At 33.2% G+C, this 26,663-nt stretch overlaps 2 protein-coding genes across 5 annotated transcripts in view; one reads left to right on the top strand and one right to left on the bottom strand.

Moving 5' to 3' along the window:
* Positions 1 to 9,637, bottom strand: part of LOC123699842 (cyclin-dependent kinase-like 4) — a 32,528-nt gene extending 22,891 nt beyond the window's left edge. For 2 of the 3 annotated variants that reach the window (XM_045646881.1, XM_045646880.1), the window contains exons 1-3: positions 9,372 to 9,637; positions 2,927 to 3,116; positions 835 to 954 (exon numbers count right to left, since the gene is read on the bottom strand). In XM_045646881.1, the coding sequence (XP_045502837.1) occupies positions 835 to 954; positions 2,927 to 3,116; positions 9,372 to 9,502 (441 nt within the window). In that variant the 5' untranslated portion in view covers positions 9,503 to 9,637. Of the gene's footprint in view, positions 1 to 834; positions 955 to 2,926; positions 3,117 to 4,000; positions 4,189 to 9,371 lie in introns of those variants that run through there. The other variant, XM_045646882.1, reaches the window with a different exon arrangement.
* Positions 9,638 to 13,243: 3,606 nt separating this feature from the next.
* Positions 13,244 to 26,663, top strand: part of LOC123699494 (cell growth regulator with RING finger domain protein 1-like) — a 44,712-nt gene continuing 31,292 nt past the window's right edge. For both annotated transcript variants that reach the window (XM_045646442.1, XM_045646441.1), the window contains exon 1: positions 13,244 to 13,709. In XM_045646442.1, coding sequence (XP_045502398.1) covers positions 13,612 to 13,709 — 98 coding nt within the window. In that variant the 5' untranslated portion in view covers positions 13,244 to 13,611. The remainder of the gene's footprint in view (positions 13,710 to 26,663) is intronic.

Below are 26,663 nucleotides of genomic sequence, written 5' to 3'. Positions count from 1 at the left end.
GGGCGGAGGTGAGGCTTGAAGGCATAGCATGCAATAGCTTTACCGCGGCAGTCCGCGAGTGCCACACGTCTTTTTTTTCTTGTTTTGTTTATATTTTGAATGTATCGATGTGCCCAATGAAATCGGTCGCTTTCTACAGTCAACTTTTAACGTTACGACTTATAAAAAGATCACCTTCGTGTAAAGAGAAAGTAAGATCTTCAGTCATAAAAAATAATTAAAATGTCTGTCCGTTAATGCCATGCTTTCAATTATTGAAGTCCTGCAAAACCGTACGTCAACGCAACAAAAACAATTATTTGTCGGTAAGTAGATTACCTGCGGTCTCAAATGCCTTATATCTTGACGTTAAGCTTACGAGACGACTACGACTCGTGTGCGAAGGGCTTTAGTTTTGTGCTTGAAAAAACTAAAGTACAAGTGTGATTTATTCGTGTTTCACAAAAGTATGAATAATGGTTATGTCGTAATGATTATTATATAATTTGACGAGATTTTTTCTTATAATTGATTAAATATTCATGGTGTTTACTCACATAATAAGTAAAGTTTTTGTTTTATTGTTGTTAACCAATTTATTCGAGCTCGACGGACTTTCTCAATTATGTATGATTCTTTGAAATAAATTTCTTGTACAATTTGGCATATCCGTTGTTTTTTTTTTTTAATTTAATAAAATTGTTACCTAATTGGTTTTCTATTGATATTATTTTTTTGTTCATAGTCTATATATACCATTCCTTTTACCGTATTAGTCGCTAATTTATTCATTAAATATCAGATTTTTCTATAGAAATAATAAAATAGATATAATATATTTGAGCTTAAACTTACAGCTGGGTATTTTTCCATCTCATGCAATACAGTGTGGTCACAGTACTCGAAGACTAAATGCAGCTTGCGCTTTCTTCGGAACACTTCAATGAGGTTCACCAGGTTGGGGTGTTTCAGATTCTGGACAAACAAACAAAAAACATTTGTAACTCATTTTATTGAAATAAACTTGCACTTTAATGAGATTTTTAAACCGAGGTCATTCATCTTTTATGTGCACCTTTTATGTGCTTACGTACTTATAATAGTAAAAAAGATTTTTATCAGCCGAGCTCTTATTTTGCAATTTTCCTTGAAAACTTACTTTTGAGAAGGGAAATGATAGAAAAGTTATAAACTGTAGATTTACTAACTACTTAACAACTAAAGTAAATCTACAGATATTACTAAAATATTCGGTATTCCTATTCTACAAAATATCATAATTATTATTAACATCTTTTTAATTAAATATGTATACGATACAGACAAAGTTATTTAAGTATAACAAATGTTTCTTGAAGTTTGTAGGAACAACGAGCTTTGAAGATTTGATACGGTCGCTCGCGCTATGTTCAAAATGAAACTGTAGTTAGGTAATAATTTTTTTAAAACAGTCTATGTATTTATGTCTTACATTTACATATTTTAAAATTAATTGATCATTATTTTTCAAGTTCATATAAGTATTTTTCGGAAAAGTAAAGTAACTTTTCGCACATTTATATTGCACCAAACATGGTTTTGGCTTCGGATGAATATTTTCCATGAATTATTCGATTAAATACCTAATTATTTTTATACGCCAAATTATCATAAAATCTTTTAATTTTATCTTAATAATTCATACGATCATCAATTATTGGCAGTAATAATAAGTACCAAATTGCAGATAATATTCTTCCTGCGTCAATCGTTCGCTTTAACTCTACCATAGCTACCTTCTAGACTCCAAGCGATTAGAATGATTGATACTTTCCGCGTGTCGGAAAAGCAACTTAGACTTGCAACCCTGACCTTTACAACATTAATGGTAAGCCGAAAATAAACGACCTCCCTAACATATTGCCAGATAGAAGGATATCTATATTTACTAATAGATTGTCTGTGCTAATAGTTTATTTTAATTTAAATGCAATTTGTTACTTTGTAGAAGTCTAACATTTTATTGATATGTCAAGTTTTGATAGGAAATATAAATACTTCATCAGTGTTAAGTGACGTCCAATTGTCCTTTGTGGGGTATGGGGACAAATGCGTTTTATATCTGCTTCACTGAACGATTTTATAATATACAACACACGGGTGATATCTTTTCAGTCCACAAGGAATTGAAACCGGGAACCCACAGCCTTGGTTCTACGCTCATAAGTTTACCACTGTACTATTTATATTATATGCAATTTACTAAAATTGTACTACCATGAAGGAAAAGTAGAGATAAATCCTCTTGTCACATAAAATATAGAAAGTTATGATAACTGGTGCCCAAGATGGCTATTAGATACAACCAGTGTGCCTAGTGCGAGTTTTCATCGAGTACGAAACGTTACTATCGCGTTTGCGTCACAGCCGAATTAGTATGGGAAATCGAACAGCGCCCCTAGCGGACGTATGGGGAAGCTTTGATTCCCCATACAAATTTCGCTGTGACGCAGACGCGATAGTAACGTTTCGTACTCGATGAAAACTCGCACTAGGCACACAGACCATTCGTTTTCGAAATCTCTAGAAATCTGTCTAGCAAAGGATATCGCTTAAATGGAAGAAGTACCATAAATAGTAATTTGATCTGTTTGTTATTATCTCCGAGAAAATAAACCTATTTCTAATTAAACTAGTAGCAACACCTATCTCAGAATCGCTGATAGCATAAGTGAAATATTTCGCCAAATATATTGCCATACAATAAATAGTGCATCAATGGCTACATAACATAAATACAACTGCCCAACATCAATCAGCTGGGGCCTTACCAGCCACACTGTCATGAAGCCTGGTAAAGGATCCTCCCTTCTTGGAATTGCACCTTCCCTCCTACACTTGCATATATAGCATCCTTTTACCACGGTAAACAAGTAGTTATATATACCTTGCTTTTATATAATCTTACCTTGAGCATCCTAATCTCCCGCAGCGCAATTTTCCTGATCAGCGGATCGTCTTCGTTCTCCACGAACTTTTTGATAGCGACGATCTCGCCGGTGTCCCGGTTCCTGCACTTGTAGACCAGGCCATATGAACCCTCGCCGAGCTTGGCGAGTTTCTCGTAACGTTCCATCGCGCGGCTTGAGGCGCGCGATCTGGGCATAAGTTAAATAATGATTTATGATATGTATTAAAATTTTAATTTATATTTTGTATTGTTACCTCTTGATGGAACTGCATTTTATAGTAAAGGAACACACAATTCACTAGTTCCACTTTATCTAGACTTTTATTACAAAAAACTACGACCGGTTTAGAAACATCATTGTCAGGTGTTAAAATTACCACTGCTCGAATGGTGAAGGCAAACATCGTGAGGAAATCGACATGTCGAATGGGAGGCCCGTGTCTCAGCAGTGGTAACGTATATAGACATTGGGCTGATGATGGTGATGATGATGACGTGTGACAGATGGTTATGTTCTAGGTTCTAGTATATTATTATCTGTATTATAGTGTGTTATGGTAAGGACATGGTTATGACATAGAAAGATAAATAATTGTAGAGAAAAGACAATTAAAAGTCGTATTGTGATTAGGAAAACAAACAAGTAGGATAGGTATTGATGTTATATTTAAAAGAAATAATTTTAGTAAGAAATAAAAACTAGAATATGACTCGGGCATTTTAAAATGGGAAAAGAACTAAAATGCGAAAAAAATATAAAGATCGGTGAACTAGTTTTTGAGTTTAACGATCACATAAATCAAACCTCTTCTTTTCATCATGCTCGTGTAGACAATTTGTTAAGATGTAACAATTGTTAAAACTGTTCTCTAGGAAATAAAGATTAAAGCATTTTGTATACTTTACGATTCACCTACTCGTACACAATAACACAAAGACTTCATATTTCCTTTGATAAATTGGTTAAGAGTTAAGACCAGTGAACCGGAAAATTGTAAATTTATGAACAAGTAGCCAAGCTTAAGTAGCCAAGTTTGAGTTTCAAAATAAATCAAGAGTCGCAATAAATACCTCGCAGAGACAACATAAGGGGAAATAATACTAATATTGATTTCCCCTTTCATGATTTGTTGGAATCACTGTAATTTGGCCATAAATGAGATCGCTCACGATATGTCAACTTTTGTTGTTTTGGGGCATTATTCCCGTTTAACGTATTATTATCGGTTTTTCTTTAAACTCGCTTCTCATAATCAAATAAATTGCTATTAAATAAACATTACGATAAGAAGTTTTGTGTGCACAATGCTGACAGAACTCTGACATTTAATATTCTTCTCATTATGAATGAACATGGGGATATCTTTTTGGTATTATCGTGCTGTGTTATTGTGCATTGGTCGTACACACGTCGTATTACTCACTACTCAATAATTTAATATAGGTAGACCTATACACTCATTTTATTGATAAGTAAATCTTAATCTGTTCAAAAAAAAGAATTTCTGAACAATTCTGAACAAAAAAAAAGAATTTATGCTCCCCCCTATATATGGTTAAAAAAAAATCTCAAAATCAATTCAACGTGGAATCAACGCACTATTGTTCACAAAAGGGTTGTATCAAACAAAATTCTACGATAAAAAGTTACCCGTATGACGATAAACACAAACGGGACATTGCATGCATAAAATATTATGTTCTAACTTTCCGCCCGCGGCTTTGCCCGCGTTTTCAAAGAAAAACCCGCATAGTTCCCGTTCCGGATAAAACCTATCCTATGTATTAATCCAAGTTACTCTCTATATTTGTGCTAAATTTTATTGTTATCGGTTGAGTAGCATTTGCGTGAAAGAGTAACAAACAAACACATACACATCCTCACAAACTTTCACATTTATTATATTTAAGCAGGATGTAAATATTTGTATGAGTACAGTAATTATTATATTAATTCATTTGTTTTTCTTTACTAGTCACTACTCACTAGTCACTGAACTGTGAAGAAAATGTCAGTGACCGAGGTCAGTATTGATTGACATAATATATTCAAGACTATTAATTATTATAATTAACACAAAAAAAAACAGAAGATTTTATCTAGAAACCTATATAGCAAACATTTAAATTACATATTTCTTATTGTTACTTTATGTTTAATTTATTAATCTAATTAAATATACTCTATGTAGTATTACATTATGAATATAATTTGCATAGTAACATCCGTAATAACATTGTGTTAACATTTTATATTATTTTAAATACAACACTAATAAATGAAACGTAAAGGTTCAAAAAAATGAATAAACAGTAATCGACGTAGGAAACTAGTAAAAAGCCTTGTCTTGTCTAGCCTTCGTAATTGATTATTAAATAATATGTAATTATTAGGTACGTAAATAAATAAGAATTATGAAATAATTATGGTAGGTAGGGTCGGATTACAGTTGTGTGGTTTAGCGGTTAAGGCAAAGAATATAACTCAATAAAATAATTCTCTAACGCGACTTCAAACATACCTATTGTACCTAATGTTACACAGTTTTAAGCTATTGCATAGTTTCTATCACGGGCCTTGAGCGCGGGGACCGAATCCAGAAATTCCGTAACAAAATTTCTGGATTCAGTCCCGCTCACGTTCACGTTCACGTTCACGCTCCTCACTCCGACGGGCACGGAGGTGTGGCTTGAAGGCATGCTATGCAATAGCTTTACCGCGGCGCGGCAGTCCCCGAGTGCCACACTTCTTTTTTTTTGTGTGGTGTCTCTCAATGTTAGCCAGAAGGGCTTTTTTTAACGCGGACGCGACATGTGCAAGGGCGTCCCCCCTTGACGGGGACTTAGAACCTCGGCTTGGGCTGTCGCTTGAGTGGAGGAGGCCGGAAGGGCCCTAGTCGGACGGGAATGTTACACAGTATTAGCACAGAATAGGTATAAGGTATAAGGCACATGTCGTGGCTTATACAGCCAAATTTACAAAATTAGTACCTAGTTAAAGGATCTACTTATTCAATTTATCTCAATACTTAACGTTCAAAGTACACCTACAAGTATCTGATTGTATTGTTATTACTTTGCGACTTTGCCGTGTAGAGTTGTAGCGTACCTACTATTTGTTTTTCTTTGGACTTTGATAATCCAAATACTCATATATTTATTTAAAGGAAACTAGGTATTCAACATTTAACCTAGTTAGAGATGATACTGTAATTACTGTGACTGTGAATCATGCTGAAAACATAAAATTTCGGAACTGGCAATTAGCATTCATAACATGGGTCACTGACACTTTCTACCCAGTTCAATCTAACATAGATTAGCATATGAATTAAAATGTATAAATATGTTGTGTGCATACATTTGCCTGCGACTTAAACAACATCTCGCTCGTCTTAATATTTACTCGACTATGTCAGAAGGAGTTTAATCAGTGACTTTAAAGTATGCCATACGATATTAGAAATTTTATGAAATGATAAATAAGAAATGTCTATTCTAATTAATAAAGCGACAGAGTTTCTCAATTCATAAAATTATTTTTTTTTTTGGTAGGTATACGAACTCACAGCTTTGCTCGCATACCTTCAAGTTATGGCGCAACCTGTGGGCACTGGGCGCAACAACGTATTACAATTGAGCATATTATAGACAGTATTATAATAGATACCTAGTAATGATAATAATAAACAAAACTTGTAATAAAAAAATATGTAACCCTTGAGTAACAATGGTGTGATTCCAATATTACGATACAAGATAAAGGAAAAATGAAATGTCACGTAAAACATGCTAATTAATTAATTTTGCAATACTTCGATAAAGCCGTGTACAACAAAAGATAATAATAAATTGCGTATAAAAAATATACCTAACATTAAAATCAGGCAAATAAAGTCAGCAACGAACAGACAGAAGACAGACAATAACATATTATTCTAATTAATTATCTTTAAATTCAACCAATATGAATCTTACCTAAGTGGTAAAAAACAGAAATCAAACTTAACACTACTCGACCTATTTTGATAAAGCATTTTCGTATGGAATAATTAATGGAATAATTGAGTAACACAATGCATATATTTTTGAAGTGAAAACTTCTTTAGCGGCGTTGGGTATAAAATCTAACTCGCGTCAGGACACGTGGCCTGATCGAAAAAGCGTAAGACGGATACCATTCCAAAATATCAAACATGCTGAACGTTAATAATCAAGTTTTCACTTCTGCCGGCACTCCCGGAGTGCAACCCGTCTTTTTTTTATTTTTTCAACCTCGAACCAGGGTAACCGCCAACCGGCGACTACGACTAGGCGGTTCTATTTCCATTGTAATTTTTCTACTCTTTTGTGCTGAGAACTCTGCTAAATATTTATAAAAACATTTTTACCCATCTTAGAAGTATCAAATCTAACGCCGTTATTTTGAGCGGAAACTTGATTATCTGTTTATGAAGAAAGTTAGCACACATAAATTGAATATTAATTATATACATAGGTACATATTAATACATAGGTACAAATTAATTGATAATTTCTAAAAAAAAACAACGTGTGGCACTCGGGGACTGCCGCGGTAAAGCTATTGCATAGTATGCCTTCAAGCCACAACTCCGTGCCCGTCGGAGTGGGGAGCGTGAGGTTATTTTCGTTACGGAATTTCTGGATTCGGTCCCCGCGCTCAAGGCCCGCGATAGAAGCTATGCAATAGCTGAAAAAATTCAAAATAGCATGATCTAAGAAAATAGCAGATCGATGTAATATAATTCAGATAAAAATTATATCTGTATACAAATTTTCAGTAACAGATACATAATTAAAATAAATAGTACTATTCGTTTAATTACTTGTTTCATTTACCCGAAATATCTTTGCCAACGTTTTTCGACCACGACGGGGAAGAATATAAAGAAAAATATACCTTATTTTTAAATCGACTTCTGAACATAAATTTTATGAATATCTTAATTCTTAACGTGAGGTTATTAATTGCGTTATGAAAGTGATTCGTGTGACCGATAGCAATTCTAATTTAACATTTTTTGATAAAAATAGTTAAAAAATTCTAATTTAACTTTTTAGGTAAGTTCTAGAATTTTCTCAATACTGCGACCATAGTACACACTATGATTACGTAGACTAAATGGTTTTAATATTATTAACTACCTATTTTTCTTTACTTGCTTTCGAATTTTTATTGTATTTAGTAACTTATAGCAATCGGATTAGCTAGCGTGTGCTTTACAGTTTATTCATGAAACAACTGATCCGCATAAAAAACGAATATCAAAATTTGTTCAGCTGGTTCGTGTTTTCTTTCGCATGCAGGTAGGTACATAGGTAGTAGTAGTTTCTTAAATTATCTTATTTAAGTCGCATTTTTTCTTAAATACATAATATAAGATATCCACATTTTCCATAGTACTCGTACCTCTTCGTCGTAAATTCTTTGCTATGACTTTCTTCATAATATTGTTATTAAACGTTTTTAACTGCGAATAATTTAATATTCGCCAGCGGCCGCCATCTTATCACATAAACACAGAGCTTGCAGCGCTTCTACCAACGATTAATGTAACTATTTTACGATATGATCAAATAATTTTGATCATTTCATGAAAAAACCGTGCGTTAATTGGCCATATCGTGAAACGATTTCTTATCATTGATCTGCCCAAACCACATCATGATGTGGCCAAACTAAATTGGCCATTTCACGATATGCGACCATTTCGTGAAATGGCCACTCATATCATGAAATGATCAAATCTACGATATGACCACGACACATAGATAATTAACACCCAGACACAGAGCAAACATCTATGTTCATCACACAAATATTTGCCCCGGGTGGGAATCGAACCCACGACCAGTGGCTTGGAAGGCAGGGTCACTACCAACCACGCCAACCGGCCAGTCAAAATTTTTAATACATATTTTAATCTCCAAAAATATTAGAAATGTAAAATTAATAATTAACTAAGTAGTTAGATTACCTATCATATGTTTGGTAATTTAAATATTTCTAAATTCGAAAGGTAGGTACGGTAATAAGATCGGTAGGTAACAATACAAAACCATTTTATAAAAAATAAAAAATGTGTATTAATACTCTCCAACGTTTCATAAAGGTAAATTCAAAATTATTTATTTCTTCGATATTGATTCAGTACCAGTGTAACCTTAATAGGTAGGTACTTACGCTGCTTCTTTTAGAAAATCGGCATCTACGTTTGGATGTTTGTTGATGTAGAAGTTGGCTTTATTTATTTTTTAATAGAATATTTATTCAGAATTATCATTACCTAGTGACCTATTGATCGACCTTAAAAACGGTAAACTTGTCGTTGTTTAGTTTTTTTTTGAACATATCACAGCTTGATTATTATAACTTGTATACATTAGTCGCATGCAATATTAAAAGGTCATGGTCACTCACCTTCTCGGCAATAGCGGCAGGTTGTTACCAAATAACCACAGCCGTTTATCACCGAACCATTTCTCCATACAGGAAGCCACGTTGTTCCACAGTTTGTCAACTTTCAAATCCAGCAGCTCAACACTATTCATTCGCGTTTTCGGACGACGAACAACAAAACATTTCCCGCCAAAATGTGCAAGTCAAAATTTTGACAGATTATTTTTTTTATAGAATTTTTATAGACACAGGTTGTCGTCGCGAAAGCTGCAAAGCCTTTACGTGGTGAGCAGAAATATATCGATCGCAGGGTTTGTTTACAGTTTCTGCTAGCCTGTGTACATGACAACCGCAGTGGTAGGGCTAAAGGAATGGTGAAATTGAACGTTTATTGCAGATAATTATTTATGTACCTACATATTATATAACTTTATTCTACGCTCAACGTTTAAAGAAAAATAATGCTCAGTTTGGCTTAAATTATATGCTAGTTGCGGCATAAATAGCACTGGTGAAATGCCGTAACATCGCTCACAAAATTAGGACGATTAATATATAAAATAAAAATAGATTCAGATGTTAAAATAAGTCCACCTATAGGAAAAAGATCACATATTTTCTTTGTTGTTGGATTTAACAGTTAGTCTGTGTTTGCCTTGCATTTTTTATGCAATTGTGACTGCAAGGCGTGCAAGATTAGGCAATAAACCGGGAAATATAATTTTCACTCTCCTTCAAAACAAAATACGTATATGGACCTATGTTTTTATTCTTTTAATTTTAAAAAATACTTTTGACCCGCCCTGACATTCATTATAGTACGATTGATGGAATAATACAAACGTAAACCAATTCAAACGATAGACCTATATTTTCAATTTCGATATTACCGACTGGCGACTACCGTTAAATTACGAACAATAACCTATTAGTATCGGTAGCCGTTCATTTGTGTTTTACAATCATGAATCAGTTCTAATAATATAGTATCTGTGGTAGTAGGTACTAATATTTTGTTTTTGTTAAATTTTACCGTTAGTTGCTATTTTCAATAAGTAATGTACAAATAAAATATTTAAACTAATTAATCTCTTCTCAAATTAAAGTAATACCTAATAATAAGGCTGAACAATTTATTTAAATATCTTTTTTTTTCTGTCTCATGAACCCTGGACCGTTTTCAAAAATTCTTTCACCGTTCGATAGTACATGATCCGTGAGTCTTGCTATTTATAATATTATGTACAACGGGCAAAGCGGGGAGGGTAGCTAGAAATTTATGTTAATAATTGTAACTCTCAATAATTAGAATGAGAAAATGAGAAAATATATAGATATCTACGTACCTACTTAGTAAGTTCCTTTCCTTTCTTATAAATAAATTTTTTTTTTTATGTCCCATGATAGCTTATTGAATAATTGGTCTAATGGTAGATAAGTGCCATCTTTGCCGCTTATCCACCTACCTTACCTAAGCCACCTACATAGATTTTGTTTAATAATATAGATACGATATTCTTTTGCTTAAACAATTTTGAAGGTTGACTGTTTTCATATTTAATTAAATAATCAAGATCAAAGTTTAATTTTATAAATGAAGATATAAGTGAAAGTAATAAGGTGCCTACTTACTAATTATTTTTATCAATCTAACAGGAGTTATGATGAATGTAAAGTAGATAGGTAAGGTGTAATGTAAATCGTAATAATAATAACCTAAGGGCATAGGGATGTGACGACCCCATCGCCCACGGTTGGAATATCTATTGTCTACGTGACAGTAGATATTCCACCCGTGCAATCAGTCAACCCGCAGGACACCTTGTGGCGGGGTGTCGGGGAGTAGCGACCCCGCGGGAACCGAGTGCTCCCGGGGGAGGACCCTGTCTTCATCTCCGGCTTGCCTTTACCGGCCGGTCGGAGTGAAGCCTGACGAGGACAGGACCCCCACCTCTGGCTTGCCTTAACCGGCCGGCCAGAGTGGAGTCGCGAGAGCTTTTAGCTCGAAGGGTGGATGCGAATCGTAAGTGGCGAGTGGGCACGTGATGCTGGACCCTCAGGGAGCGCGTGATCGTAGTTTAAAGTCCAGGGACGCCTCTCCACCCTTAGCTGCTCACAATATGTTGCCCCCTTGTCGCACTATTGCAGCGACTTATTTCGGGGGCCCATACAGTGAGAGGGCGAGTCACCACCTGCCAACAATTTTTTGCTATATTTTAGTAGAAAGGCAGGTGCCATAGTCTTCCATAGTCCTAAATTCCGGTCCATTAACATCCCTTTCCATAGCCCAGTTTATTTTGTTTCCTTATCTTGCAATAGTCCTACATCGGCCGCGGACTGCCCAGGGCTGTATTGCACGCCTCATAAGCGAAGCGTTGAGGTGGGTACTACTGTCACTTCGCGCGAAACATCTGATTTTTCAAACTTAAAATGTCTTTATGTATCATACATTACACTTGTAAGATAATACATACACACACATATTAAGAAAAAACACTATTTTAAACATTCATGATATTTTTGATGTCATTTTTGTTATTTAAACTAGTTAAAAAACAGTTTAAAAAAGTTCTGTCTTGGACGTCCGTGTGTCTGTATGTGCGGAGGATTTTCTTGTTAACACGATAGCGACCGAAATACTTTACTAATCGAGTCTTTTTTTTCTCTTACGCTTGAGTATGCTCAGGAATAGAACCCTTTCATTTTTCAGGGTCTGATTCGATGTGGTTTAATTGTTATTAAATAAACAAAAAAAATATCGACCTTTTTTATATTTATAGTGTACTCAAAATTCACCATTATAAACTCGATTCTTTATACTATAAGCCAAGGTTTAAAAAAATAAGTTGGTAGTTAGTCCCTTAAACCTGCGCAGTTTCACATCTAGGTGGGGCCACAAGAAAAATAGCTCAATTATTACGGTACCGCTTTCTTTACTTTTCCAACTGTTTTGAGACAGTACAAGAGCATTGGCACATGAGAACAAGTGTATCTACATACTTATATTATATACACCTTTATAAATAATCAATTTTATTGTAAAGGATGAGATTATGAGGCGTGCACTTTTGGATTTTCCAAACTTTTCTCTATAGTGCACTCATGGGTAGGCTGCGGCTGGTGTCCCACAACATAGTAAAGTTCTCGAAAGGGCCTCTGCATGTTGGATCCGTGTCCCCACGTAAGCCTTCCAAAGGACCGGGCACCTACCTTATGATGGTACCCGTGTATTATGGAATTGAGATACATAACCTAAAATAAAAGAGCGAATGTCTCTAAATAAAAGTGCTAAAGTCAACTACAGAAACATCTGACGGAGAATAGTTATTGGTTAAGTACATCTCTATCTCAGCCGCTTTTTATTTATATTTCTATCTCCTTCCAATCCGGTACACACTGAGTGCAAAGCAAGTGCAAAGATCTTTGAGTTCGTTTCGTTGTAGGTATCCTTTGTATATCTGTATTCTGTATCTGTCAAATGAACAGACTGCTTGGTATTGCTGCTAATAAAATACTTTTCATGGTTTGTGGGTAAAATGTTTTTAAAAAATTTTATAATTCATGAACATATTTATAGCCACTATATTAAGCTACTTCTCTATAACCGAACTTTCTTTTCACAATTTAGAAAGCAGATCAATCAATTCGATATTTCCAATCATACAACGCCTGAATGACATCACGATTGAGAATACGATTTAATTTATCGTTTGTTTTTATTGTATTATTATTTTAGTTTATTGTTATATACGATTCAGCTCAAAATGCTTTTTTTTAAACTAAGCCAAGATTATGTTTCTTGCAATTTTGAGTTTGGATACTGGCAATACTGTAATACAGTGTAATCGCATTCGCTAATCACAATCAGCCGTTCTCACTCGATCTTTAGTTGTTACTTGTTCCATTTCATTCTATTTTCATTCTGTCAACCGTCGTAGTGAGGTGCGGTACGTGAGCGCGACGTTGTTTTCTATTTCGATCAATGATAATGTTTTTGTTGATTACACACAATCAAAACACCGTTAGCTCGATCCGTTATCGGCAAGGTTAAACGATATTATATTGATGCAATTGCGTAAAATAGTTGGCTAACTGTGGATATAGCGTATTATTGACGAAATATAAACACTATATTCGTTGAAAACATTTTGGCAATGTCGACGGTACGGTATTGTGGTGTTGTGTGCAAGGGATGAGCTGATGTGCCGTGGTCTTACTTTCTCGTACTTTTCTGTGTTTTGTTTGTGATAAGAAAGGCAAGATGGGATCCACAGGCTTGACGTTAGCCGACTTGCCTAACATATTTATTATGATAGGCGCTTTGATAGCGCTATTTGTCATGCTAGTCATACTACTCAGGTTAGTGTTGTATATTTTTATTATAGATAGTTTTATCATAACATTAAGCTGAAACAATACCTCTGAGCACATAGGGACATTCTTATTGGATATTTCCATTTGAACATAATTCAATCATGTGATCACCAATATTATAATGCAATATTGTTAACGCCTACACATTTGTTCTCTCAAATAAAAAAATTGTCCAGTTTGTTTTTTGATAAGTTATATTATGATTGTTGATAACCAGACAGTTAACTTTTAAAGTTAACTTCTAAGTATGTGAATTGATATTTATTTCCTAAGAATCCTGTATCTTTATAAATCTCTAATTGGAAACTGTATTCAGAATAAGATAAAAAGATACACAATGTGACACATAACCTAACAAATAGATTATTTTTAAAAACAGCTGTTTTGTGTCAATCAAACAGTACCACAAGTAAATACTATGCATTTGATTTCATTAAAATTTAATATTACATAGATAAGTAATGTGATAATTTATCCATTTCATAAGTTATTTCTATTTTGTAATCATTTAACATGTGCTATAATACAAAGGTAGGTAATTATTTTAAGGTACATAATATATAACTATACCCTTGTAATACTAAAAAATGTTAGTAAATGGCAAAATAGTTAATTTAGTCTATAAATATTGCTGACAAAACAACAATTAGTTATATTATCTCATTATCTTTATTATGAAGTTTATTTTAATATTATTTATTAAATTAAATATGAATAATAAATAAAAGCTCAACTTCTTACTTTAATGCAGTTGAATATACATAATAATATGTATTAAAATATATATCTAATATTTTTTCTAATATCTAAAACATAATTAAAAATCTTGTTTTATGTGTTACTAGCTGTCCCGGCGAACTTTGTATCGCCCTGTCAATGAATGTTGTGTTACCTTTTAGCTGAACTAATTAAGGCTTTGATGAACGTAATACAATGATACAAAATAAATATTTATATGGGTTGATAGGTAATAGTATTTTATTTTATTACTTCAAACACGTCTCAGAGAAAAATGATTTAATTTTAATAAGTTGTGCAGCATGGATTACCTAACTCTTTTCATTCTTTAACTGTTGTCGACCACACCTTCGTTTCGTTTCACTTTAGTTGTCATAATTCTACCATTATCATTGGGCGATCGACCCTGATACAGTGGGTAACCATCGTTGGCTGTGATGGTCTCTGCCATCAATTTTCGTGGATACCTTTAGGTACACTCGCTGTCAACCATGCATGGTGTTTGGTGGTTGATTGTTTCACACGGTCCATGATAACAACGTCATGTCGGTCTGGATCGGTTTCAGGATTATCAATCCCCGCACACTCATATATTTTATCTGCCCGAATCCTTTCGACTAATCAAATTATGTGCATGCTGCAAGCCAGATTGTTGTCATTCGATTGAATACATCCAGCATTGAATAATCCCAAAGATGTGTTTCACACAGTGATCGGATTTTTTGCTTGAAAACACGTGTGGTGATGTCGTGCCGATCACTTGATATTTGTCCGGGAAGCAGCAGTTGAACAATTTCCATCCATTTCGGATTACATATAAATGTAATGAATAAATCTGGCCGACCATAATGACGAACATAATATTATGATGTCATTGCATCTTGCGCATATTCACTTGGGCTGCCTGTGTATGTCGCCGGTAAAATAACATAATAGACCAACATTTTCTGCATCTTCTTCTGTGCTAATTGCATCGCATAAATGGTTGCAATCTTCAAAACGCAATTTAGCTTGTTTATATTGTTGACGCAGTCGACGAAATCGCATCAAAATATAATTGTCAGAATTTTTACATTTTTATAGAATTTTTTCAATAATTAATCGAACCAACCTTCTTGGTTAGTTCCACATTAAAAATACCACAAAATACCTTATAAATTTCTGAAAACACGCGTAAACACAAACATTTGAGGAATTTTTATGTATCTGCTTTTATTGCACTTTTTAAAATTTAATAATTGATTTTAAAATAAATACAAACAATATTAATTCACCCTTTTTACTTTTTAATTATTTTACACATAATAACATTTTTGAACGCATGAATGTCAAACATTATTTTCCGTATTTGACAGGATTGACAACTAATGATTGACATGTACGAAAATCAAAATTTTCGGAAAATATTTATTCGTCTAGTTTTTGTTGTTTTTATGATTTATTCTTCTATTCTGGGCGGTGACAAATCCAACAAATCCAAAACCATGAAAATTGGTTCAGCAGATCTCGAGTTATAAGTGTTGGAACATACAGACTTTCTTTTATATATATAGATATGCTGTGTACACACAGCTATAAAACAAGATTTTTTGCTGCAGAAATGAAAACAAATGTTCAATTGATACCTATTTAAACTACAATTAAAGACAAGTTTTTGCACTTAAAATAAATAAAAGATAAAAATTCCAAAAATATCGGATTCCTTAGAATTGTTTTTAGAAATTAATTATAAGTCTTTATGATGCTAATTCAGAAATAATGAAATGAACAAGATTACATATTTGTTATTAAACTTCTATGCTTGTAATCTACTAATTTCCCATACTTTTGTGTTTAAAACCTTATTTCTAGCAAATTAATAAAAAAATATCATTCTATAATATTTTTATATTATACTAGCGGTCCGCCCCGGCTTCGCCCGTGGTACGTATTCACGTTTTCTCTACATAAGAACCATCCTCGTACTTGAAGGAATATTATAAAAAAAGAATTAACGAAATCGGTTCAGCCGTTCTCGAGTTATGCGCTTACCAACACATTTTGCAATTTATTTTTATAGTATAGATAAATTAAAACTAGTTAGTTCATAAGCCAGTGGTTACTAGGCATTGAAAATTTAATGAAGTTATGTTATTACAAAACCCAGGTGGCCTAGGATATAAATCAATTTTATTGCACGTGCTTTTATAAAAAATTTACATTCACACATACTTGTATCATTCTTTTTTGTAATCTTGTATTTTTGTGTGCAATAAAGAATTTTTCATTCATTCATTCATTCATTCACAATTATAAATGCTTTTATAATTGTAAATGAAGAAATTTTAATGAGAATGCATATTCTAAAATTTTATTTAAAATTACTAGTTGACCTCACAAACATTTTTCTGTCATGATATCCTTAACACATATAAATGCATTAAAACGGATTCTCAGATTTACTGAATAAACATTATTCATAGAAAATTTTCAGTCCTAGAAGCCTGTTCTGATCAATATGGCAATAAGCAATGTGACAACAATAATTATTATAAACAGGACTAGCTGTGCCCCGCGGTTTTACCGGCATTTCTCCACTCCTGTTGGTCTAAGCGTGTTGATATTATATAGCCTATATAGCCTTTCTCAATGAATGGAGTATGTACTGTCTAACACTGAAATAATTTTTCAAATTCTACCAGTAGTACCTGAGATTAGTATGTTCAAACAAACAAACTCTTCAGATTTATATAAATACTAGCGGTCCGCCCCGGCTTCGCCCGTGGTACATATTCACGTTTTCTCTAGATAAGAACCATCCTCATACTTCAAGGAATATAATAAAAAAATAATTAAAGAAATCGGTTCAGCTGTTCTAAAGTTATGCGCTTACCAACACATTTTGGGATTCATTTTTATATTATAGTATAGATTAAAAAATATCATCATTAGTTAAAATAAACATAATTAATAAATAATTTTGATTAACCCGTTAAGCCCCGAGCGGCCCGATCGGTCCACGACACAATAGATTTTCTATTGTCTGTGATTACGGGGGCTGAGTTATTAATGTTACTTTCTTATTTAATATAGACTAGCGGCCCGTCCCGGCTTCGCACGGGCATTAAACATTACATTTAGATTTGTTAATTTTAACACATATATTTTATATAAATGGGTTTAGTTCTGAAAAGAACTTTTTAAATCGGTTTTGTTACTTACTAAACGAATTATTATCAAGCGTAAATTCCGCACACGTCCATCACGTAGGGAGCCGACTGCCGACCGCGCGAGTAAGCCGCGCGGCAATTTTATTTCGTGATCTTAACCCCCCTCCCGTACCCCTGCCCGAGTGACGCCTACAACGCATAGCTAGCCGAATACAGTTTATTTTTTAATTTTTTTTTAACTCGTGATATCTTTTGAATGGATTGTCAGAATCGAATAATTCAAAAAGTAATATAAAGATATTGAAGCAGTCTTAAATAATACATCATTTATTTTGATAAGGGTTAATACCAAGGTACAAATAAAGAGCTTTTTGTAGCGGTGGTATTTTAATTTCTTTTTTTCAATAAAAAAACGCTTATTGTGACATGACTGTAATAGTTAGAGATATGCTGCCGCTGATTTTTTGTAGATAATGGTGTGTTCTAAAAAAATGTAGTATATCATTTAGTTCTATCATCAATAGTTTTCGCAGCGCACGCGATGTAAGGTAGTTTTTTGATATTTTTTTCACACCTTGGATTACGTTATCGTAATTTAAGTAAGGATGCCTATTTTTTTTGAAAATGAAATATATCCTATGTCACTCAGAAATGATGTAGCTTTCCAACAGTGAAAGAATTTTTCAAATCTGCCAAGTAGTTTCGGAGCCTATTCAATTCATACAAACAAACAAACAAAAAATCAAACCTTTCCTCTTTATAATATTTGTATAGACAAGTTAGTGGTCCTTTAATATGCAGTAAACATAACTTTCTAATGTTAATTTTCTGAAGTAATTGGTATAATACTTTTTGAGTGAAATGGTAACAAAAAAACAACATTAAATCTGTCCTATTTCTCATATAAGTTTGTAATACTATTAGCAAATTCACACTTCTCAAATATTGTGTAAATTTTAGTTCATAGTAATTTGCTACCGTCAATTGTAATATGATATGCATGACAAATTGTAGAGACAGGTCAATGCCTTGTGGATGTGTTTAAGATGCCTTTTGTTTTTAACCAACTTTCCATAAATGTAAAGGTACTTTTTGTTGTTGGTATGACAGGTTTTGTGTTAAGATCCTCTTTTGTTTGTTGCACACTAGTGTTCATCCGCGGCTTTTCTTGCTTTGCGTATATTTAATTAATGTGTAAAAGTGTATGTTTTAAATAAACATATCTTTTATAATAATTATGAAATACACAAATTACAAAAAAATAATAGTCAAATACTTAATAAAAAAAAAATATTTTAATTGGTAGTTACCACTATGAAAAGTTATTTCAACCATCATTCTAAGCACTAAAAACGCATAAAATTCAATCCAACAAGATCATACGGATTTACTCACACAAGATTTATGATACCCGGCGCGCTATTCCAAATATTCCACAATCACAGTTGCGAAACAGCATCAACCGGTGTTTCGCCGTTTGCATCCTTGACACCCTATTGCGTACCTTCACTTGTTGAACTTGACGCTAGTCTGTGGTTATACGAATAAAAATAAATATTTCCATTTAGAAATTATTTATCGGATACTAGCTTTCCGCCCGCGGCTTCGCCCGCGTTTTTAAAGAAAAACCCGCATAGTTCCCGTTCGCGTGGGATGTCCGGGATAAAACCTATCCTATGTCCCGGATTTTTACTCCGGGACATGCGGGTTTTTTTTGACTGCGCGGGCGAAGCCGCGGGCAGAAACCTAGTACTAAATATTTCCATCTCACTAAATTCGGCCATGAATAATGATAGACTTCTGGAGGCTACTGCGAGAAGGTATTATAAGTTATTTATTGCTTATTACTTCTTAATAGATAGAGATCGTCCATTCATTGTGCGATTTGAAAGGCTGAGGGTATATGGTAGTGTTGCCGCTCGATAGTCCACTATCGATAGTCTATCGATTAACTATCGATAGTTGGGGAAAAGCAATAGTATCGATAGCACTATCGATACTATCGATAGTGTCGATACTATCGATAGTATCGATAGTCCTATAAGCGTAAATACTATCGACACATAGTAATACCATCGATAGTATCGATACTATCGAAGCTCAATATCGAACGAACTATCGATACTATCGATAGTGTCGATACTATCGAAGCTCAATATCGAACGAACTATCGATACTATCGATAGTGTCGATACTATCGATAATATCGTCCCATCGATAGTGACCTTTTTCTCGATAGTATTGCTTTATCAATAATATTATAGTGGATGACAGAGAACTAGATGTTTGGTTATAATACTTTTCAAGTTATCTATTGGCGCTTTGTACAATCCATTTTTTTTAGTTCGTTAATTCGTAATCCAATAAGCCACGTACATTTGTGCATAGTTAGTGTCTTCTAATTTAAATTGACCCATTATACCAAGAAATCGTGAACAATACTATTGCACAATTTACTACTATCGATAGCTCAAAACTATCGATAGTATCAGTACTATCGATAGTATCGATTGTAGTTGCAATATTCAGTAGCAATAGTATCGATACTATCGACAGTATCGATAGTATAGCAACTATTGGCAATCAATACTATCGATTTTATCGATACTATTGCAGTTCATCAATAGTATTCCATGATTAACGCTATCGATAGTATCGATAGTATCGATAATATCGATACTATCGATAGTGCTATCGATATTCTGACTTATTTTCAAGGTCAACTATCGATAGTCAAACTATCGATAGTTCGGCAACACTAGTATATGGAGATATAACTTTTCTAGGTATTTATTTTAGTCTATAGAAGTCTTAAATATCTATAAAGTATGACCGAACGATATGGTTGATAAAATTAATAATAACTATACTAGATTTCCGCCCGCGGCTTCGCCCGCGTTTGCAAAGGAAAACCCGCATAGTTCCCGTTCCCGTGGGATTTCCGGGATAAAAACTATCCTATGTGTTAATCCAAGTTACACTATATATGTGTGCTAAATTTCATTGTAATCGGTTCAGTAGTTTTTACGTGAAAGAGTAACAAACATCCATACATCCATACTTACAAACTTTCGCCTTTATAATATATCTGTGCCAGGTGCCTCCAGTGAATAAGGGAGTAAGACGAGTTATTCCCTTTGGTTTTTATTGCACCATTGGATTCAGCTCGTCAAAATACACAACATATCAAAAGGTCATATCTCTAGCTGCATCCTAACCCATTTTTTCGAATGACCCAAACGGAATAAGTAGGGTGTGATTAACGGTATAAGTTACCTTATTCATCATTTTAGGCAATCGCAAAGGAACTATTCGTCTCGAGTCAAAATAACCCACGAACATAAAGACATATGTGTAGTTATACTTTTTGAATAAAGACTTAATTCATTTTGTTCCATCCTTGCTAACACTATTTTAGTATAAACGCATTTGTGTCATTTTTCTAACATGAGCATAAAGGAACAACTCTTAGTGTCATTGGTTCAAGTGACGACATGAGACAGTTGCGCATTAATGCCGTGTTGCTATTGGTCTATTCAATACTGCACGGAAACAACGGACACTATTCCTTTTTGCTTAATAATATTTTTCAATCGTTTTTTCAATAAATCTGCAACAATAAATCTTTATACATATTAAAAAAAAAAGGTATTTATCAGTTAACTTGAGATACTAATAATATTTCTATGGAAATTAACCTATTTTTTGCAATAGATAAAAATACAGTTTTAATTAATTATAGTAATTAATTAATTATATATCGTTTATTTCTTATTCTTTCATAGACATAAACATGGACATATTCAATATAGTTTTGTTCACAATTAAAAAGTATAAGTGGCACCCGTTTTAGGCTTAGTTCGAAGAACTAGCCTGTATATACAGGCACCAGCTTCTCCCTAAGTCATTTGAACTTTTATAAAACAAAAAAACTTGGAAAGTGAGCTAGTTAGATATATAAATGGTATGTGCAAGCATATTATACAAATATGATTATTAAATAATAATTAAATGATTATATGAATGAATGATTATAAAATTAACACATTAAGTGCATTTAATGATATTATACTCTTTGTTTATATAAATACGGAACGATAATTGAATCATCTAAAGCCAACAAAAATGTTAGGTATATTTTCTTCTTATACTTAATTGGGTAAGTTTTATAAAAAATAACTAGTTTTTAATCTTTTTTTTTTCTCTTTTTAATTTAATCTAACCAATAATACTATAATTATAGACGCATAGAAAAAACCAGTCTTGACAATTATGAATATTGTGTTCTCTCTCATATAGCGTTTTAGCCACTGTAAGTAATTTGCCTTTTTTATAGGAAAAAAATCCGCAATATCGATACTATTTTGGTCCTGCATTATCGTAAACATAGGTATTATGGATACTCTGGTACCACATATTTTGAAAAAATTGGGATATTGCCACGTAGAGTCTCTTCAAGTCGTATTTGCATCCAAGGCACCTTCAAATCTGTGCTTAATTTTTTCATAAAATCTTTGCGGCTCATTGTTTTTTCTTTATTTATCTATATTATTTTGATATTATTAGATATAGAAATTGTTAAAATTCCGTATCATGCCGTAAAATATCGCCACTGACCACCTATAACTTTCCCTGTAAGGTAGCTGAACATACAGGAATATGGTTTTCAAGCTTCTCTTATCTCTTTGCTTGGAGTCCAAATCCAGCGGAGGACAATAATCGTCATTTACTAAAATTGAAGGTTTTTCGTCCTAGTGTTAAAGTTTTCAGGATCCTATTTTATACTCAATATATAGTATATAATACTATATCATGTAAAACGTGACTTAGAAAAAAAAATATTCAAATAAATCACAAAATAATTTTTTTTAAACAATCGTATAAGTTACGAAAAGCCCAATTATACGTCAAAATGACGTACAATATCCTCTTTACTACAAAATGGCGGAATTTACCGGGATGAGCCAACTAAGTATGTACTGCTAGGTCTCGACGGCTAATGAGTTGTTTCTGGATTTCGAAGCGATTCGATGGTAAATATAGAAAAGACAAAGATAATACGCCGCGGTGTACATCACATTTACGTAGATTGGACTTCTAGGGTTAAATGCATAAACACCTAAATGTTGTTTTGTTTTTATTATATCTAATAACGATAAAAAATCCGTAGATTTTATTCGTTTTTCAAGCTACGTGCATGGTTATTCCACTAAAAGGCATCAATTGAGTCATAAAGTACACAAATTTCAAGCATAATAAGTCGCATCATTTCTATAAAACCAAAACTGGCAATAATATAAGTCGTGTTATGCGACTATGAACATAGTGCATTAGGGCATAAGTCGTTATATTGCAAAGAGCAAAAAAAAATTATGTGAATACATTGAGTTATTCCATGAAGTACTCGTTCATAAGGCCACAACTACAAAAAAACACGAAAAAAGTATATTTATGGGGTTGTTACAATATCTGTTCATATGTAAAACTAAAGTCTAACATCATATCTTACCCATACAAGCTTAAAAATTTGAAGCTATAAAGATTTAGTGTTGATATATAGTTTTTTGTCTCTCCTGAAAAGTGCTGTTTTTGAGTTATTCCCTTATTCACTGGAGGCACAGATATATTAGATTAGACTAACTTGTGTTATCAGTCATAATGTCATTGACAACACGGACATAGTGAGAAGACTGAAAAGGACAAAACCTTTTGAGTTAGTTTAGTGAAGTGTTAGTGTAATATAGTGAGTGCTATTCATAAAGAACACATGAACGAAGTGTCTTCGCCTTAATAGAGACATTAAGAAAAGTGTTAATGGACACGTTCTTAGACATACTTTACCTAGCAAATTAAGTTAGATTTATATTACTCATTAGCCTATAGTATAAGGCTAGATCGTAATTTTCAATAATGATACCCTAAGTAGTTAGGTTCATTATATTAGGTGAAAAAAAAAAAAAGTCAAAATAAACCTACTTAATAATTAATTTATTCGGCTATTGCGGCTTCGTCCGCTTACTCAAAGAAAAATCTGCATAGTTTTCGTTTCCAAAATGTCTTGAACTTTTCATGCAAATCGGTTCAGTGGTGATATTTCAAAATCTGTTTTGTATTTCCATTTCAATTTTGGACTCGCTGGGGGAGGTCAATAAATTCTTCTCTTGGAAATAAATAAAAAGTTATTTACACAGTTTCAGTTCACAATCGTCCGTGTTTGTTTTGTTTTCTTATCTAGTTAAGTTACTGTGAATTCTAAATGTTTTGATACGCGGCTTTTAAAAACGTTCCTCTGTCTTTACGGTCGGTGTTTAAATGCATTCAACATTTCTGAACAATAGTGTGACAATAGTACACACCTTTTTCAAGGCAATTCACAATTTATACCTTTATTTTTTTAAATTATTATTCATTCATTCATTTATTCTCATAATACCTATAAACGCGAAAGTATTTCCGTACGGCTTTTGGTGTCTAATTCGCTGAACTAATTTGGATGCTGTTTTGATCGAAGTGCCGATTTTTTAAATTTTAATAAAACAAAATTAAATTGAATTTATTATCTGTAGTGATATGTACATAAATACCTATGTCACCATTTTATTTATGTCATTATATAGATATAATCACTTTCGTGCTATAAATTACATAACAAATCTTTTTTTTATTTGCGAAGATTAAAAAAAAATAACAAAGAGTAGATAAGCTCTGTTTTATCATCAAAACTTCTAAACCTTTATAGTTCGTTAGTATATTAACATTCTCTACCGTCTGACGCATGGCCATAAACAAAATGATAAAGGGACGAATTAGGATGTGGAAAGTTCCATGTGGCTTGAGATATTTAACTCGCACTGTCAACACTTAAATTACTAATCCCTCTATAACTTTGACCACAAATAAATTAGTCAACTGGTTTGTTATCATTATCAAACTATGAAACATAACAAAAAAAAGCACCGGATAAACTTAATATAAACATACCAGTGGTTAGGTATTTCAAATTGGCACCCGACTTTAAAAAATGTCCCAGTTTTTGTTCAAACGTTTACCTATGAGAAACAACCGGTCTAAAATATTTATTGGAATTTCGGATGACGATTTTTTTTGTGCCTATAAAAAAATGGCACAACTACAAAAAAAATAATTTCACTACTTACTACTACATATCAAAATCTTTAAATTGAACACAAAAAATGTGATGATTTTTCTTAAATTTGGGTGCAAAGTTCACACTGCCCATATCAGCAGCCCGTATTTATATCTCAAATCTCCGATAAAATTCCACAGCCCCATTTGGTACATTTCACAAGTCTAAATTTAGGTTATTCGTAACAAAGATGACCTCTGGGATTTCTCGTTAATTTCACGACACGACGTAGTACCCTGCAGCCTGCACTAGAGTGTTTATGCTTGCAATATTTAGACTGAAGTGAAGCCTCTCACCTACTTTACAAAAAGAAGTTGCGCTGTACACCTTTATATCTATAGAAATGCTTTAAATGTGGAAAGTTATATGCAAGGGTTTCACCTTTAAAGGAATGATAAGATTGTGCAAATAAAGTAAACCATTTGTCTAGTTTTTTTAACTAAAACAAAAAAAAATACTAGACATAAAAATACTTATACGAAGTTCAGTTGCAAGAAATTTTATCATTATTCTAAAAGTAAACCTAACATTCCTACATTTACTAGAGAATTCTTGAGTTTATTTTCGTGTGGCTATACACGTAATTTAACTCTAACTAATGCCATTTAAAGAGACGTACCTTGTGTCTGCTTTAATAGGGCTCATTCGAAACTCAATGCAATATGCGTCTGCACCTGCTAAGATATCTAATTTAGAATTGCCAATTTGCATTTCATAATTGCAACATTTTATTATTATTAATTAATTATTAAGGTATACTGTTGCTGCCCATAGGTTCTAACTTAGCAAAATGACATAACCGTTAGGCCAATACGAACATTATAAGAACAATATTGAACACGATATTTTTCCAGTAGACATCCCATAGTTACCCCCTCATATTATAATAGGGTCACTAACCATTAAACTAATCGAATCATTTCATTTATATGTATGCTCATTATTCACATCCGTTCTGCCTTTAAATCGATATTGATACTCGACCATCAAAATATATTAACTTTTAAATCAGCTCTTTACAATATTATCTGCAAAGTAGGTAACAAAGAAATATATTCTGCGTATTTCAATCAGCATGTCATTCTTCTATTGGGAGTTTACTAAACTACGTTTGTATTCTTCTTTTGGAAGTTTACAAAACTGCGTTTGTAAAAAAATAACCCAATCCCTCATATAAATGTTTGGCAGCCCTAATCTTAACCTGTATTTTTGTCTGTTTTTCATTTATATTAATGTCAATCGTTAGTACACGCAAAGCGCGTGTTTACTTCAACCACAGATACTATAGTACTATACTAGTACTTAAACTTAATTGTTAATCTAGCATTATAAGTATTCACACGGAACTTTAACTAAGGCCACTAAAGCGTTCACCCGGAATCATAACCAACCGACTGAATTGACATTTAGTCAGGATTAGTATCTAGGATCTAGATTGGTATAATATGAATAGGATCGTTCGTCGTTATAGGAAACTAGCTGTGCTCCGCGGTTTTACCCGCAGTGCTCGGCTCCTGTTGGTCTTAGCGAGATGATATATAGCCTATAGCCTTCCTCGATAAATGGGCTATCTAACAACGAAATAATTTTTCAAATTTGACCAGCAGTTCCCGAGATTAGCGCGTTCAAACAAACAAACTCTTCAGCTTTATAATCTACTAGCTGAGCCCCGCGGTTTCACCCGCGTGGCTCAGCTCCTGTTGGTCTTAGCGTGATGATATATAGCCTTCCTCGACAAATGAACTTTCTAACACCGAAAGAATTTTTCAAATCGGACCAGTAGTTCCCAAGATTAGCGCGTTCAAACAAACAAACTCTTCAGCTTTATAATATTAGTATAGATAATATAAAAATGAATCCTATAATATAAAGTGAAAAAACTAAAACCCAACTACGACAATAACC

The sequence above is a fragment of the Colias croceus genome, chromosome 18 (genome assembly GCF_905220415.1).
Source record: "Colias croceus chromosome 18, ilColCroc2.1".
In the NCBI taxonomy this organism is placed as follows: domain Eukaryota; kingdom Metazoa; phylum Arthropoda; class Insecta; order Lepidoptera; family Pieridae; genus Colias; species Colias croceus.
This window is presented reverse-complemented; position numbering and strand designations above follow the sequence as displayed.